At 45.3% G+C, this 17907-nt stretch overlaps 1 protein-coding gene and 2 non-coding genes across 3 annotated transcripts in view; 2 read left to right on the forward strand and 1 right to left on the reverse strand.

Moving 5' to 3' along the window:
• Positions 1–4108: 4108 nt before the first annotated feature.
• The window catches only part of DNAJC5B (DnaJ heat shock protein family (Hsp40) member C5 beta), a 19375-nt gene continuing 5576 nt past the window's right edge, over positions 4109–17907 (reverse strand). The window contains exons 2-4 of the mRNA XM_009634109.1: positions 13347–13560; positions 9280–9454; positions 4109–4203 (exon numbers count right to left, since the gene is read on the reverse strand). Of these exons, the coding sequence (XP_009632404.1) occupies positions 4109–4203; positions 9280–9454; positions 13347–13560 (484 nt within the window). The remainder of the gene's footprint in view (positions 4204–9279; positions 9455–13346; positions 13561–17907) is intronic.
• Positions 16184–16256, forward strand: TRNAA-AGC. The gene has a single exon. It is a non-coding gene; the product is annotated as a tRNA-Ala (tRNA).
• Positions 17643–17731, forward strand: TRNAY-GUA. The gene is given in 2 exon segments: positions 17643–17679; positions 17696–17731. It is a non-coding gene; the product is annotated as a tRNA-Tyr (tRNA).

The following is a 17907-nucleotide window of genomic DNA, read 5'->3' on the forward strand; positions in this document are numbered from 1 at the left end:
GTTAATTTTTAAAGGGGAAAAAAAAAAAAGATGTACGTTGTCCTTACTCCGACTTAACCACAAGCCCTCACGAAGCAAGTTAGTGCAGGAGGATACCTGCTGAGATCCCTTCAGTCTCATCGCAGTTAATTAGGATGTTGAAATTCTGAGTTTGGGTTTTTTTTTTTTTCAAAACCTCCTCTCCCCAAAACGTCTAGACACTGTTTTTCCAGAAGTACCTATACATTTACATACTGCCACAATAGGAAAACATTTTCAAATGCGGCCGGGTGATACTTAGCACGTGTTACCTCTCTCCGCTAGTGGGAAATTGCACGTCTTTACCAGCGCCTCTCTGAGATTATCTTGTAGGTGTTGGCTACCACCCAGTTAAGATCTAAGCACTCAAAAGGGCAGCACTTTGAGAATACATCCAGCCAAAAGAGCTGCCCCTTATCCATTTTTCAAATGCTTGGGCTTCTGCGGTCACAGAGCCTGGATAGCATCCTAGTGAGGAAATATTCCTGCCCCGTAGCAGGCCCAGGCTACCTGGCCCTCTGTGCTGGCTCTTGGACAGCTGCAACCCCCCTGAGGGAGACGCCGGCCCCAGGGAAGGTGATGGGGACGTCTGCTGTTGTCCGCAGCAGCATCCCGCTTTCGCTCTCTGCACGCACCCTGTGCTGGGGGAAACCGCCCCGTGTAGGATCTGATGCCAGTAAAACTACTGGGTTCTACCACTTCATCACGCTGCTGATTTTTTTTAAGACAAGCATTCTGCATTGTATAAAAGATTTGCAATGTGCAGCTACAGCTCCGGCTGCTTTGCGTAGGTAGGTGCATCTGCTGCAGTCCAAGGCCCAGTTGCCCTTTGGGGAAACCCTGAGTTGCCGCTTGCCACTTGTCAGGGTGCAAAGCCGTAATTTTGGACAGCTGTCTCAAGAGCTTTTCTAGCTGTTACCGGAATGAAGATGTTGATCATGTGGAAAAATAAAGGGAGTGCTACAATTCATACATACAACCTTTATTAGTTAGAGTGGTTGACGGCGAAGGTAGATTTCAATAGTACCTTACATGGAAATAAACGCAGCAAAACAGAACAAAATTTTGAGGATCCCTACATTTTGAGAAGATTAATGGGTGTGCAGCTGAACTTTACACAGAAACAGATCAAGTAAGCCTAGCCATGTTCATGTTAGGAACTTTTCTGAAACGCAAACAAATGGGTAAAGCTACATTGAAGACCCAAGTCCTGAAATCCTCATTCATCCTTTCTCCACGTGCCCTCAGAATAGCTAATCCTGACAGCAGCAAATGCTCTGGTACTCCGAAAGTTTCCTCTCTGGAATTAAACCACGGGTTCAGACACTCAGATATTTAAGGTGCAAGTCCTGGAGAACCCACTGAGAGCCTTGGTCATTGGTTTGTTCTGAGGTTTTTGGCTAACTGAGATAATACATTGTGGCTCTTCTGTACAGATCCCCAGTGTCAGGAAAAGGGCTTTGCAAACATGCAGCAGCTTGTCCACCTTTGCAGCACACTGCAAGACCGAGTCATAAATCTTTCCCAAGAAAAACCTCTCCTTTAGAAATAGTGAATAAGAACCACATGACTTATGGTACATCTTGAGCCCATGGAGATAATTTCCTTGATTTCAGTAAACTTTGGCTCTGGCCCATGGATTGGGGTCCGGAGAGACATCGAAGGTGTTGCATGTGAAAAAATTCCCCAGTTGCTCTTGCTAATCTGCTAACCTTTCCCTCCTTGGCTTTAGGCCTGACCTGTAGCTGTTGTTGAAACCAAGGGTGCAATTCTTAGTGACTTCCATGGGAGCAGAAGGAGGGATTTCACACGGGAAAGGATTCCATGTATAAGGTGTAGCTTTAGACTTGACTTCTCTCCGAACGCCTTTTCCATCTTTGCTGGAAATAGTCACTACGTAGCATGTGCACACTTTCACAGCGAATGTCTCTACCAGACAGCAAAACTTAACAATTATCACTCAGCCTGCAGATTTGTCACATGCTCTCCCTACTTGTTGGGTGATAACATCTTTCACCAGAGTAAACACTGTGCAAAAGGGAATAGCGAGGAAAGCCAAAAGATGTTGTGATGGGTTGACCCTGGCTGGACTCTAGGTACCCACCAAAGCCGCTCTGTCGCTCCCCTCTTAACAGGACAGGGGAGAGAAAGATGTATCAAAAGGCTTGTGTGTCAAGATAAGGACCGCTGGGCAGGCAGGACAGCCGTCTGGCTTTACCTACATATGAGGGGCCTCCAAATTTATTTGCAAGACACAACTGAAGACAAAGAGGAGCCTGTAGGTAGGAGGGGAGGGAGTGCTGGCCCACAGCCCCAGCCGTGCCGGGACCTCCCCTCTTCTCTGAAGCGGAAAACCAGATCTATTTCTGAGGGCATTGTGTGCGTTAGCTGGTGCCAGTGCCTGTGCCTGGAGAACGGATACATAACCTGAATTGGGATTAATGGCTTTTTAAATGTCCATGTGTTATGGGAACTTTAAAGAAATGTTAAAAGTATTCTTTCTTGACTTTGAGTTACAGCTGGTGCGATGCAACACGCTCTTTTCCCATATATCTAGCTGCCACTGAATGACATTTGATGTGAAAGGTGAGAAGAGAAGGGAGACAATAATGTTTCACAACCGCAGAATCCAATTTTAAGGACGGGAGTAACACTTTTGACTAGCTATATATTCACTGGTCTATATAATTTAGTGGTACATTATGTCCCCCTTTGGACCGCAGCACTGTGATTAGAGGACCAAAAATAGCAAATGCACAGAACTGACAATGATTGATGTAACATGATCAATAAAAAGAAATTCAGCTGTCTAAGGCTTAAACTACTATGTCAAACCAGTGACATGCTGTTTAAGATCTCAGAGGTGTTTCTTTAGCTCTTACAAATTAGAGGCCCAATTTCTTCATGCTTGGGCTTAGCCACACCACAGCTATCTCCACTGATTTGTGCAGCGGTATACCTGAACGTACATCTCCCTCCTACATCTATATTTAAAATCACGCTCTGAAAGCCCCTGTGCCCGGGGCAGAGGGGAGGACCGGGCTCACCCCCATGAGCCAGGCTGTGAGGAGGACGGTCGCTCCTCTGCTGCTCGCCTACCTTGCCAAGTCCTTGCTGCTCCCGCAGCCCCGGTGCCAGTGCTGGCACCATGGCTCCTAGCCCAGTGCCTGCGGGGCAGCAGGGCTGGCAGCCAGGGGGCACGGTGGAATAAGCAAGCCAGCAGAAAGATGTTGGCTGGTGACCAATTTCCAGCACGTTGCAGCTGCAGATGGAGAAGCCAGGGCTGACTGGCATGGGCGGCAAGCCCACCCAGGCTGGAATGGGGGAGCTTTGCCATAGGACTGTCACCAGCTGTGGGGAGAGGAGAGAGGCTCTGGGGCAGCCCAGGGCCAGCCTCCCCCTCCATAGGGTGTTTGCCCACAGGCTCCTGGGTTTGCAGCTTGCGCAGGGGAGGACACAGAGCCTATCTGTGCGTCCGGTGCTGGGTGAGGCTCGTGGATTTGGAGTGACCTGCGTTGTAACCAGCAGCAGAATGATCCCTGGGGACTTTGTCCTGGCCCAAAGAGCATTTCCTCTCTGGGAAGGACAGCCCCGTCTGCCTTGCCACCGACTTTCCCTCTGAGGTCTGCTAAAGAGCATTTCTAGGGCTCCCTCACAGGAATGTTTCACATCCAGCAAAGCTGGATGCATTCTGGGGGCAGGGTGAGACGGAGCCGGTGTGTCTGGAGAGTGGCTGGGGGCTGTGTATGGGAAGTGAAACTTCAGCTGAGGGCAGGGAGGAGAGCAGTCCTACCAAAGCGAGTATTATTAGAGGGAAAGACTGTGCCGAGCCTGTCAGTTTGAAGCTGTGAGAGACCAGTGTGCCGGACTGGTAGAGCTCTGTACTGGCCATAGGTACCTCCTTGCAGAGTGTAGATATCACCTACTTGAAGTAGCCTACAGGGAGATTCTGCCTTAACAGGAAATTACTCTCAGGTTAGTCTTGATTAGCTTAAAGATAACTACAAATACAGGCTGCACAGCTTACCACATATTTTTTTTCTCTCTGTCACGCTCAGTGGGAAGCATCAACAGGTCATGTTTGCCCGCTCTAGGAGTCTGTGTGATAGCTCCGATGGCTGTCCCCTATTAGCTGTGTCTTCTCAGTTGCGTTAGTCGGCTGAAGGACGATAGGAGTTTCTCCATCTAAATTGGGGAGGAAGACAAAAAATACTTTTTAAGAATCCTTCACTTGCTACCGAAGTCAGGTTTCGTGTTACTACCACAACATTTCATCTGCTCTTCTGTCTACAGCTTCATCTTGGCTTCACAGACAGCTGTGTGCATACTGAAGAGGCAGCAATGCCCACACCCAGCCTGCAAACGCTCTTACTCCTTGTCCACATGTAATGGCAGATTTCTGGGTGACTATTGCTGTTGTTATTGAACTGGACATTAGCTGTACCTGGTGGTTTGCAGGGATTGCAAGATAAGGGTCCCTGCCTGTTCCAACTGCAAGTGCTTGTTCCTGCAAATGTCTGAATATAACGAGCTCTGTTGTGAGTCAGCAAGCACTAACCTTGACGGCGCTTGTGAGAATGGTCCAGAAATGAGTCTTGAAGAGGGCACAGTTAACAGTAAAGAAAGAAGAGAGTTAAAAGGAAAAGAATGCATGAGCAGTAATTTACTTGAGAGGGGAGAAATCAAATATATCCTGAAAGCCAGCTAATTAAATAAAAATGTTAAATTGCATTTTGAAGTCTTATGTAATATATATACAATAGGATTTTGAGAATTACTGTTTTAATGAGCTCGGAACTGCCAAAAATTATCACTATATAAATCCTTATTGCTTTGTACTTTCTCATTCCATGCAGTTATGCGTTTGGTTTCCTAATATATCTGTAAAAAATGCATTTGTTGTAGAGTGGAGGAAAGTAAAGTCCTTAACAGAGTTCCCTGACGGCTGTTGTGTTCCCTCTGCTAATGAACAAGGTTTGGCTGCCCTTCTCCTGGGCCTCTTTCCAACCCACCGCTTTTGGGGGTGGAGGAGGGGACTCAAGGCTCAGAGACTGACTTTTAAAGGTTCAGGCATCTGAGTGAAGTGTTTTCATATGAAAAATTTTGGACTATCTATATCTTGATACTAGCACAGCCTTCGCAGCCATTGAATACAAATGATGACTTTTTTAGCCAAATGACCGAATGTTCAGAAAAAAACTCACCTGACATTTCCTCCTGTTTACATGGCAGTTGATGGGATGAATCATGGGCAAAAGATGTAATGTACAGGAGTAACTTAACCCAGAGCAGGAATCTAATTGCATGCCATACGGCTTCCCCTCGGTGGGGGTAGAACAACTTTGACTGTCAAGGTGAAAGGCAAGAATGATTAAATGCCAAGCAGCTTCTCTGTATGGGCAATTCCGTATTTAGACGCAAGGTCAAAGGCAGACATGTTTCATAACTTCTGAAAATATATGAGTAATTAATGCTTAGAGCTCAGCTCTGGCGCAGATTAGTTTGGCAGTTCCAATCCATTTTTAAGTTGCAATGTATTTTCTAGATTTCTGAGCAGCACTCCCTCCCACCCTCTGCTGCCTCCAAGTTGTTCATTTTAAGGAAGATTGTTGATGGAGGGCAGAGGCTAGCAGTTCATTTTGCTGCGATACCCAGGTGTGCAGCAAGAGAACAGGACCCACTGCAAATCTGTCGCATTGCTTCCAGCCGATCTGCAGACACTTCTGAGCTGACACCTTCCCCAAGTATTTTGCTGCCCACACCCTTCTAAGATTTATGATGGTTTTTATCAGAACAGGGACCCATGGTATAATAAACTGTACAAATATAGCCTGCTAATGGAGAGCTGCAGAATGGAGGTGCGGCAGAATTCACAGTTTGAACTGCTTTCTATAGATAGCTCTTGCTCACTGTTCGCCTACGTTGGTATCATATGGAGTGTGGAGGAGACAATGAAGTGCTAAAAACTTATTTCTTCTGAGTTGGGAAAGTATTTTGTTATTCATGTTCTTTTTTTCTTTTTCTTTTTTTTTTTTCCTCTCCCAGGTTTCATTTTCTATAAAATTAAAGTTTGTCTAGAAATGCCTTGTTTTGTTCTTACGATGATAACCAAAGAGCAGGAAACAAACCTGTCAAACTGCTTGAGTGCATCATCACAGCCTGAAGTACCAGGGCAATCCAAATTCCAACTGCTCCTCCTCCGGGAACACAAAAGTCAACAAAAGGTTTGCCATTGACTTCAGTGGAAGCAAAACCTGGCAACCTGCCCCGTGTGTGTGAGTGAAAATGACGAACTGTTGCATGATTCTGATTGCTGAATTTTTAGCTTCACACCTCTTTTTTTTCACTAATAATTATGTTTTGTGGTATGTTAATCTGAGGAATGAAATCAACTGTGTAACACCTTAATTTGGTTAAGGAGAAATGTGAGGGACTCTGAAAATTATTACTGTTGTGCCAGCTCAAAAGATGAAGTCTAAATCTCGACTCCCACAACTTGCACATTGCCTCTCTGTGCAGTACAGCTGGCTCCAAGCAGCTCCCTCTGAGCACAGCAACAACTGGTGGAGACGCGCTCGCAGAGGTTTTTAGCATCAGGAGTGCTGATGTTTTATCAATGTTGCATTCCTCAGAAAAGCAATGACTGACTACAAAATATTTGGATAAATTGAAGTATGGCCTTAGCTTGAGAATCTACATTTTGACCTGAGCAAAAAAAGTTCTGGCTAGCAATAATAAGATACTGGGGACAGCAGGAAGCAAAGAAATTAATTACCAGGTAGAATGCTCAGTCTGTGGGCAGAGGGCATGCAAAGAATTTGGATCCTAATAGGATTTCCTCTTCCAAAATGAAATCTGCTGCAGAAGTGATTACAGTTTGTTTCTGAATTACCCACAGGAGCATTTCTATTATTTACATAAAGGAAGCCACGAGTATTTATTTCTATGGCCCAACATTTGAAAATGTCTGGTGGAAAAGCCCAATCTTTGCCATTCTAAGTCAGCTTCATCTTTTTGGCTAGCATCCCTAAAATTTGGGGGGACGGAGGAGGTGCAGTTTGAGCTGGTTATTATTAATTGTTCTAAATGCAATGTCTATTTTCTTTTCAGCTGCAGAAAAGATGCTCACATCATCCTCTGTCATGAAGTTTTTACTTTTATTCCGGACATGTTGCTCTCTTTTCATCTAGTTTTAAAATATAGAGAATTCTACTCTACTGAGACAAGCTGGTTTTCATTGGTAGGAAAATGTAGCAAGACTGAAGAGAAGTGTAGGAATGGTAGAAATATCTAGTTTTCTCCAGGCCCTACCTATATATTTAATACTGTCTTTAAAATACTTAACACATGGAATTTCATATTCTGTTAATTTTTCAGACTGGTACTTTGCTTAACATTCTAAATTACTTTCAAAAATTGATATCTCAATGAGACTTCGTGGGAAAAAAGGGATGGAAATGTGGCCTAAAATTACTGAACGCTAATAAATACCACTGTGCTGGAAGCAGGGAGAATTTTTTTTTTTCTGCCACTGTGGAATTTTGTGCTGGCTTTTGAGAAAGAGCAAAATATCTGCCGAGTTACAAAAAAGGCAGAATTAGAAAATCCTCATCCTTCAAAGTTCCCTCTTCATATTTCAAACTTGGCTTTGGTGTCATAGACCCATAAATGTCAAGACCCATTTTAGATTTGCACTTTTCAGGTGCCTAATGTCGTAAGTACATTATATTTTTTTTCAAATAATGCACTGGGGTTATAAAGCGTTCACTAATAGTTTTTGTTCCCTTTGCAGAGACTGATCAAGTACAATCAGTTTTTAAGCTGACTGTATTTACCTTGATATGCCTCTAGGCAAACCCAATTTTAAAACACCACCACACGTTGGCATATCAGTTATATAAATAGCATTTGTTTCAACTACTACAAGTGTTTTGTTACATATTTAAGGAAGGGTAAATTTGTGTGAAAAGTTGGGGGGAAAAAAACCTCCTCCTGCTAAAGGAACATGGCATTTGCAATCTGGCAGTGCTAATTTAAGCATAATAAACGTAAGGATATAACAGCGTAAGACTTTCCACAACAATGGAAGAGGAAAAGAGTGAGCTGACTGCTTAGGTCCTTCCTCATAAAAAAGTGGAATCCTAATCATAATTTATATAAATTTGAAACTGGAAAGTAGCCTAGGTCTTACCCTGATATTTTGGCCTCTTATTGCTGGAGCAAGGATCATTGCCTCTCTCAGCCTGTCCTGCAAGTGTCCAAATCTAACCAGCCTGAGATGTTTCCACTTCCCCTGAAGATGAAGGCAAAACTCTGTCCCACTTTAGCTGATTAGAACAGGGCTCTTTCTTCAAAACATGTAACCCATGCTAGTGCCAAATTAGGAAATCACCACCATCATTCTTTGGTATAACCAAAACCTGAGTGTGCAGCTGGGGGATGCAGCAAAGCCGAGAAAAGAGGGTGACCTGCTGTGAGGGAAGTCCTGCTCCCCCAAGCCTGTGTTCCTGGCCGTGTGCTCTTGCTCCTTTCTTTAAGCCAGCATTAGCACTTGGCCTGCCCCACTGTGAAGCATGGCAGGGAGTTAAATGGGCAGGGAACTACACACATTTGAGAGGATTACTTTTTACCTGGATCATATCCAAGATCTGGGTCCTGGTAAAGCAGTACAATTGCTACTGCCAGTGCAGAAGAGAGCAAGCAGCTTGGGGGCTCGATGGGAGAGGGGCAGGACCACGGCAGCTCCCATGCAAACTCTCACAGGTTACTGCACAACCTTACTGTTGGAAACTTTGCATCTTTTCTTGAAGCCTTTTCATGAATGGGTACAGTTGGCCCATCGCAGTCAGTGATAAATTTTATGTGAATAAAACCCAAATGACAGCTTATTCAGGCAGATCAAATGTGGCAAGCACGAGTCCAGGCAGAGCCTTATCTACAAGTACAGGATCTAGGATATGAAGCAACATGGGCATGGGGGCTACAGGGTGAATATCATCTCTTAAGATGAGCCCTGAGACTTCTAATGTTTAAGTGACTCATAAGAGATACAGGAGATATTTAATTGTTAGTGCCATAAGTTTTTTCATTAACACACAACTTGGTCATGGTCATCAGATCATGGTGTTAGCTGGAGTGAATTGGCATGTCTCCACTGATATCTGGAAGCAGCTTCAGCATCGTGAGCAGAACATCTGGCCTACAGGCTTTAAAGATTGTTTTGAACAGCTTTGCCACACAGTGAGCCCCTATAACACACACCTCTTTCCATGTCGTTCTTAATCTGCTCTTCCAAATCTTCTGGAGACACACAAAACTCTTGCTCTTCCCCTTCGGGTGCTTTGGGTTTACACTTTCCACAGCAGCAGTTGAAGCAGCAGCAGAGGCAGCAGCAGAGGGAGCAGCCTGGCAGCAGGCCACAGACTGCAAACAGGCCCTGGGTTAAACACAGTGGGAGGAAAACCTCATGAGCAATGACCTTCCTGAAACTCACGGCAGCCTCTTACAGCTGAAGGCAGGTCATCGAAGGATCCCATGTTCCCAAGCGCTTGGCACTCAGAGGAGTCCAGCCACTGGCCAAACTCCTAAACAAGGGCCAGATCTTCCAGAGTCCTCCTCATCCACCAACTCCTACTTGCCACTCAGGACCACATCCACAAAGAAGACACCAACCAACAGGCCTCCGCACACTCAGCTTTTGAAAGTCTGTCTTCAGCTGACGGCCCTCAGAAAAAACTTCCAGGAGGTATGCAAAACCCCACCCACCTTAAAATGACTCATTTCCATCTTAAAAATGAGTCATTTGCCCAAGACTGTCTTTGCAAACACTTATTTACTGGCTGGTTCTCATCAATAACAAAGCTGAGAGAAGAAAAAGCAAAGACCCAGATGAATCCCACATAACTTTAGGCACTGAACTAAGGCATTCAAATTAGGACTGTAGCCCCCACGGGCTCCCCTTAGTCAATGGTAAGTTGAAAGCAGTTCCAGAGTGTGATTCAGTCCCAGGACTTGAATTGCCCGTTGGGGGTGTCTCTCTCTCTCCCATTAGCTTGTGCAGGAGCACAGAGGTGACAACTCCTAAATTAGACTCCTTGAGCTGTGGTTTCTTGATCTGGGGACTCAAGCAGCATGAAGTTCCCACCTGCATCGCCTTCTGCTCACTGCTGTCCCTGTGGCACAAAGTGCGGAGGCTTCAGCAGAGCCAGCACAACTACCTGGGGGCCGAGACCAGAAATCCCAGACAGATTCAACAGCCAGAAAACTTTAATTTACAGATGTTGGGGGCTGCATGCCATGTTGTGGCAGTGTGATGGGGAGCTGCAGAAGGGGAGCACTTAGGCTGGCATTGCCACCTTGTGCTCCATGGGTGTGTGACGGCAGCCTGGCTCCTGACCCAGGGCAGATCCAGGCCTTCACCGAGATGTTTGTGGCAAAGGACAAACCTCCACGTGTCATCATGGACATAGTGGTGTAAGAGTAAAGGAAAGCCAGTAACGATCCTGAAAGGGGAATCAAGGTGGATATGTGGAATGCTTATGTAAAGCCAGCACGGCTTTGTGGCCACCAGCTATAGCTAAGTTAACTTGAAGGTACAGCCGGGCTAGCATTATAGTTATACAGTCTGCCCTTTACTATTTGTTACACTCATAAGAAAACATGCTGCTGAGGAAGAAAGCAAGCACAAATGTCAGGATATTGCCAAACTTTGGCAATGAAGCTATGTAAGTAACACTCAGTTTTGTATGCACGTCTCAGGCATTGTTAGTGGGGGCCGACTGGAGCATCTTTGAAGGTGATAAAACTATTGACATGCCTAATATTAATATAGGCATGTATCAAGAGTGAACAAGGTGGTTTTAAATGAAAAGGACTCTGACTTTTTCTTTTAAAATATTTTCCTTCCAACAGACACCCAAACCTGTTCTAAATTCTGTAACCCCTAAAATAAGTTATTGGGCTGTTTATCATTTATGCCATAATGAAGAATAAATCACCAGAATGGATAGAATGAAAAAAGACAGAATAAAGATGTATAGAGGGGAAAAAATACTTGAATTTATTCATGATATATTAAATGTTTCAAGATTTCTTGTGCTTACGTTATCATAGTTGGTAAATCAAGAATCAATTTATTGATGTCTTCACGGTAGAGGGATAATTGCTTTTTGCTAAAACAGGTAAACGAATAGCACCTATGCCTGCCAGTGGAGAAGCAGTTAAAGTTCCCATTACCCATGTCAGTATGTTCCCAGCAATATGCCTGCTAAGAAGTCTGGCACTCTGAAAAAAAGTAATTTTCACTTTGCATTTCTCCTTTCATTTGAGTTCCTTTACTTCTAATGATACACCTCCTCACAGTTGTCAGATTTTCTGAGTGTGATAGGAAGTGGATTTACCAGAATGTTCGTAGTTGAAGGGGAAGATAACGAGCAAAGCTGTGGTCTTCTACCAGAAAGGAGGAAAGCAGGGGTCCAGAGGCCATCTGCAGATGATGCCTCAGACTCAAATAGTATTATGATGGCCAATATAAAAATCTGAAACTGACCCAGGATTTGTGCATGAGTTAAAAAGAGATGAGGAATAGTGAGCTCAGCTTACAAAAACACTTGGTGGCCTGTTTATGCTTTGGAGGTCGCAAGATTCTGGGTTGGGGGAGGAATAGAGAGACCACCTGCGACAATCCTCAAATGAGTCTATGGGCATATTTTGGACTTTTTTGCACAGAATTCTTAAAAAACAGGAAGCGGTGATTACTTTTGCTGGGATATTCAGCGTATCTCACTTCACCTCCAGCTTTCTTGAGAGAAACCACACATTCCTCCTTTAGCTGTTAGGGACTTACTCGCTTCGCTCTGTACTTGCCAGTGCTCTCCTTATGAGTCAAAGCCACAGCGGTTATTTCTGTTCCTGATTTTCTAACCGCAAAGGATTTTGTACTTCATAAAACCTCCGTTAAAGATCGGTAAGCAGAAGAGAAAATAAAAGCTAAAAAAGCAACAAATGGTGAAGAAAACCTTGTTTAGCAAGACTGTTAAAGGAGTCAATGCTGCTGCTCTCTCAGCTCTAAGGCAATGCTTCCTGGCATCTGGACTGTGAGAAAGGCTGAAGGAGAGGGTGGACAGCAAAGAAAAGAGGGAGTCATCTAGCAGAAGAAGACAGCGGCTGTGGTGGGGAGTCCAGCCTGCAGCAGGAGCTGGGTACAAGCCTGTTTCTGAGGGTGCAACTGTGCCTTTGTGCATTCATTCGTTTCATTCCCTGTTCTGCATTTGAGCAGCTTCCATCTCATCCTGATTCAGCAGACAAACTTTGGCTTCTCAGACCCACAAACTGCCCAAGTGACTTCCCGGTTTGCAAGGGGACTGCGGGGCAGTGAAGCACTGGCCTGATCCGTGCTGAACACAGGAATCCATGTTCCACAGTTCTCAGATCAAAACCATCATGGTGTGATTGCCTCACGCAGTACAGATCATTTTCCTATGTATTCCAGCAGAGTCCTTGCTTTCCTGTGCTTCTGTTGCTGGAAATAGGTGGGCACAGCATGGGTTTTGTACATTTGCAATTCTGTTGATTTGTTACATTTCTGTAACATTTCAATATTTGCTGAAACACTCGAATCTGACATATGCAAACATTGGAGGACACCAGTGACGTAAGAGACCACATGAACACAACTCCCTTTATGACGAGAACAGCCCATGATGTAATTTTCCTTGATCAATATGCCAGTTTTTGATGTATCATTCTCTTCCTTTCCTACTCTATTCCTCCACTCCACCCTTCTCATCTTTTCTTCCTTTTTCTCACCCCCTCACCACGGCACATATATGACACCATAATCACAGAGCATTACGTATTATTCTTGTTCACTTACGCTGTGTGCTGTATGTAGCAAAGAACACAGCTAAATTTGTACTGTAATAACTTATTAGCTGGTTGTCACATAAGTGGGACTTCTCATTTTTGAACAATGAGTCATTTTTATTTAGTCATTACTGAAAAGAAAGTCAAAATTAACCTGGAGCACTAGATTCAAATCTAATTAATGTTTGAAAGTGTTACAAAAAATGGACTCTATTTAACTATTTACCAAGTCTAAAAGGAAAACGTTCTACAGTAGCGCTTTTCTGAGCTGATGTTACATCCTGCCAATGTTGATTTTCCAGATAATGTTGTTGTTTAATTAAGCTTTTAACTAGCAGTTTAGATTCAGATCCTACTGTTTGTTAAGCCTATAGAGAGACCATGTTTTTCAGGGGGTTTCTTGTGTATGTAATTGTCTGTGTGCATTGTAACACTTGGATTTCCAACAGAAAATAGCAGCTTACCTTTGCCCACCAGCTTGAGAGCATGAAGTAGGTGTTAACATTTTCCTCACCAAACTGTTCTGCCACATAGAGCCCTAATGATCCATACTGGTCATAAATGTTCCGCTTGGACAGATCAGTCAGTGTTGCATGAGCATTATTGATCTCTTTAAATTTTTCTGCAGCCTCTGGATTGTCTGGATTCTTGTCGGGATGATATTTCAGAGCCAATTTTCTTAAACATGGAAAAAACAAACAAATAAAAAACCAGAAGGAAAATAAATCATCTGTCTGTGTGCATGTATACAGACACAAAATATTACAAAATACTTTAGTTGAGATATAATCATTCTAAACAATGTGTCCATCCTTCTTTTTTCCAGCTCTGATGTACTCAGTGGAAGAAAAGTGATAGAAAGTGACTGAACGTGAAAGTTTTGGTAAAAGAGGTGTTCCTGTTACACTGAGCATGAACTTTGTGTATTGACACCTAGTCAGCTACCGTGTTAAAGGAGACAGTGATATCTGCTGAAAGCACAGATTTCAGCATGTTAATAAATCACACACATTTGTTGCATTATGATTGCCAACTGATTTGCATCATTTAGCAGGTTTCAACAAAGATAAAGATTTTTTAAAGGTTGTTTAAAAACATGATGATCACACTGCTTATCCCATCAACATGATCTTCTTTATAGCAAAGGAAATTCTGTATTCGATTGCATATCAATAGTAGCTATATTAAAATTTTGTAAACAGTGTCTGTGTTTGCAAAAGCCCAGACAGTGATGATGGAAAACACAGTTAGGAGTTGCAATAGAAAGGAAGCATCTTGCTGAAGCACAAGGTGGATGAGCACTGTGAGTTAGCCCCAGTTTCAAGTGCCTGTCTTTGGGCATAATTCCCCACTGGCAGGCTTTTGAGACAGTCCTTCAAGCAGTGGGTGCTGATTGTTAACTGGTTTGGGCTGTTTGTGCTGGTGGGAAGCCTTTGCTGGGACAGAGCTCAGTACTGTCTTTCTCTCCTGACTGTACGCAGTGCTACAGCATCCGAGGGCAGGTACAGCTTGAAGGGAAGAGTGTGGGATTGTTGCTGGGGTTGTGGGACAGACAGTGCTGAGGAAGCACAGGATGGAGAAGAAAGGGTTTGCTCCCAACCATTTTGGAGCACTAGCAGTGTGAGTTCACACGTACCTGCAAAACAAGCACAGACAGCCGTGTATCTTTTAAAAAAATCTCCACTCCCTTTGAAAAACTGGCAATAAGATTTTTCCAGGACATTTATTTAATGACTAGTGCTGACCTCTAGTGGCATTAAAAGTGATTTAGTAGTGTTCTAAATTCCTTGATCCTCACCTCAGTCAAGCTACGGTTTCATTTTGTAAATATTCTCTCCAAGTGTTTCAGGAGCTAGCCATGACTGTTATGCCAAAAAATATTATTTGTGGTGTGATGGCAGTGTGCCCACACTTATTCTAACAAATTTATCCTCAGAGTAGGGTCCTGCCTGACTTTCAATGCAAGTCCCAGTGCAGGTTATTCCCCAAGCAAAATGTAACTGCTTTGCCCCTGACGACAATTCCTGCCTTGGAGACATTTTGCCAATACCATGAGCCTGGGAACAGCCTCTGCCAATGATCTCTTCAGTTCTGTACGCTGAACCCAACTCATCTTTTCATAGATAATATATAACTCCTTAAACATGTCTCTAATAGCATGAAGGGGTTCATATTCGGTCCCAGTTAATATACTGTGCCTGTGGTAGCTTAAACATACATTTTCAGTCATATCTAACATGTAGTACCTTAAACATAATAAAAGATGAAATAGGAGAACTGGAAAAACAAGCTAAGTCTTGCATGACTAATGACATTTTGTGCCATCCAAGTATTTAAGTAGCTTATGCAATCGATCCCTTTTCTTAGCTGAAAACAAACCCCAGCAATCAGAATTAAAAAAAAAAACAAATGGGAGAGGTATTACTTTCAAAACCTATGCGTGGTTACAGGCATCAGATAGTCAATAACCAGCCTTTCTTTCTTTTCCCACAAACCCATTACATATTCCCCAACAACCTCATTCAAAATACAAATTTGAACAGAAAGTACTTTCAAAAAGATGACAGATACTAGTTGCACACTCACTTTACTTAGGATTGTTTTAGAATACTAACAGAATTACTTTCAATGTAGTAGAGTTAACAAAGGATGAGATATGTTCTTATTTTGATTTTTGGAAAACTGTCCTCAGTAAAAATGGTACATTAACAAAACAACTCCTTGCACCAAAAGATGACATATACAAAGGGGAGATGATTTAGTAATGGGAAAAAGATGTATATACTAGTAGTGCAATGAATACGAGTGAAAGAAGGACTTGGTTAGGTCCAACCAAAGAAAGAATGACATAAGTATCAATATATAGAAGCTTCCCTGAGGGTCCCTGGAAAACTGACATTCATGCTTATGTAATAATCGCGGTTGCTTATGAGTAGAGAAAAAGGAAGGAGCCAAAAAACAGAGTGAAATGAACACAGGAGTTCACTGGCTACCTTCCATACCAAACAAATGGATTTATGTCCATTCAGATTTTTCTTATGATAACTGGCCTTCTCTTTCACCACCGTAGGACAACTGACCACTGAAGACCTTCACAGCCAAAAGTAATGCGATGTGTTTCGGAGAAAAAAGTGACAGCAAGCAGAGAAAAAGCCATCTTACAACATGGATGGGAAACTCACTGAAATCAAGTAAGAGAAATATGTTCAGCACCTCTGTCAATGGGAAGCTTAGTATGAGGGGTCAGGTCAGGGGTGGATGCCTGGGAGGGGAGAAGCCCCCCCGGCAGAGGCCGCGGGCTGGGGAATTAGCTCAAGTGGTAGAGCGCTCGCTTAGCATGTGAGAGGCAGCGGGATCGATGCCCGCATTCTCCAACGCTTTTCGTTCCCCTTGCCTGGACACAAGGAGGCCCTCTGCCTGGGAGCGGGACCCCTGTCCGCTGGGGGCTGTGTGGATCTGGGCGTGCACCTGCCCGGCACCGTAGGGGACAGCATCCCGGGCTGCACCAAGAGCAGCCTGGGCTCTGCACCGAGGGAAGGCATTCCGCACCTCTGCTCGACATCCGGTCGATGGCATCTAGAATACCAACTTTGGGCCTCTGTGTAGAAAACAGACATTAGCCAAGCGCAGCGACCTCAGGACAAGGCCACCCGGACGGTTGGGAGCAGGCGCACTTGCTCTTTGAGGAGAGGCCAATGGACGTGGGCTTGCCCGGCGCCGGGAGAAGAGGGGCTTTGGGGGAGAGAAGCGGCAGTTTATCAGAATGCCTATCAGGAGGGTATTGATTCAACAGTTAGGCTTTTTACCGTGGTGATTGGCAGAGGACTGAGAAGCAACGGGCCACAACTGGAGCAGGGCAGGTTCAATTTTTTCTCCCATCAGGACAGCCAGGCGGGAGAAGAAGGGTGCCCCGGAGTGCTGTGCAGTCTCCTTGCTTGGAGGTTGGCCTGAGCCGACTGGCTGAAGCTCTGAGCAAGCTGCTGGGATCCCTGGTCTGGGGGTGCTTGGAGGACGCTGCTGGAAGAGACATGGGCTGAGGTCTCATCCACGCTGATTGCTTTGACAGCTCCGTCGTGGAGGCAGAGCTGGGAGAGGGCCCTGCCGGCCCGTCAGTAGCTCTGCTGGTGCAGCGCAGGACCGCAGGCTCCCTCGCATGGCTACCTTTGTGTCTCCTCCGGGCCCGGAGTGCCCTAGTAGGTCATTCAGGCCCTGAATGGCCCTGACCAGCCTCGCGCGGGGCCTCCACCTCCACCCGTGGGTCCAGGAGCTGTATTTGCGTTCAGGTCTGGGCCTTCACTCTCTTTCTGTGGTACGTGGCAGGATTGCTGGCCTCTAGCTCAGCCGTGCGTACGGCTATGCCAAGGGCTATGGCCAGCCGCAGAGAGGCTTGATGCAGATGCTGAGGAGCAGGCGGATGTTGTGTCTTGACCTCAGGCCTGGCTTGCCCGTCTGGACCCGCCTGGCCCGCGTGGGACGTGATCACGGCTGTGACCTGTGACGTGTGCGGTGAGGTGGTGGCGTTCCGTTGTGTCTGCCTGGCCCTGGCAAGGGTAGCTTCGTGTGTCTCTTAGAGCAAGGCACGGTGCCTGGGCGTGTCCTGGGCGGGTGTTGCGGTCCGGAGAGGTTCTGCGCGATGTGGGTGTAAGGCAAAAGCCTTTCTTCCTTCCTTCCTTCCTGCTGAAGGGATGCGGGAGTGGTGTGAGAGCTGAATGGTTGGATGAGAGTGTGAGGAAGGCGTGATGTGTCAGTGTCCCATGATTCCTTCGATAGCTCAGCTGGTAGAGCGGAGGACTGTAGGCTCCCTTGCACGGCCATCCTTAGGTCGCTGGTTCGACTCCGGCTCGAAGGAGTGCCCTTTTGGGCCTGGCGGCCCAGGCCCTGCGGCACCTCTGCCTTTTGGCCCTGCCCGGGCGGCTCCCCTTCAAGGGCTGCCCCGCCTTGAGGCCCTGCCTGCGGTGGCGGGAGACGAGCAGCCGAGGCCCATTTTGGCGCAGGGGGGGCAGGGGACGGCGGGCCCCGGCGGCG

Source organism: Egretta garzetta, unplaced genomic scaffold (genome assembly GCF_000687185.1).
Source record: "Egretta garzetta isolate BGI_Z169 unplaced genomic scaffold, ASM68718v1 scaffold132, whole genome shotgun sequence".
In the NCBI taxonomy this organism is placed as follows: Eukaryota; Metazoa; Chordata; class Aves; order Pelecaniformes; family Ardeidae; genus Egretta; species Egretta garzetta.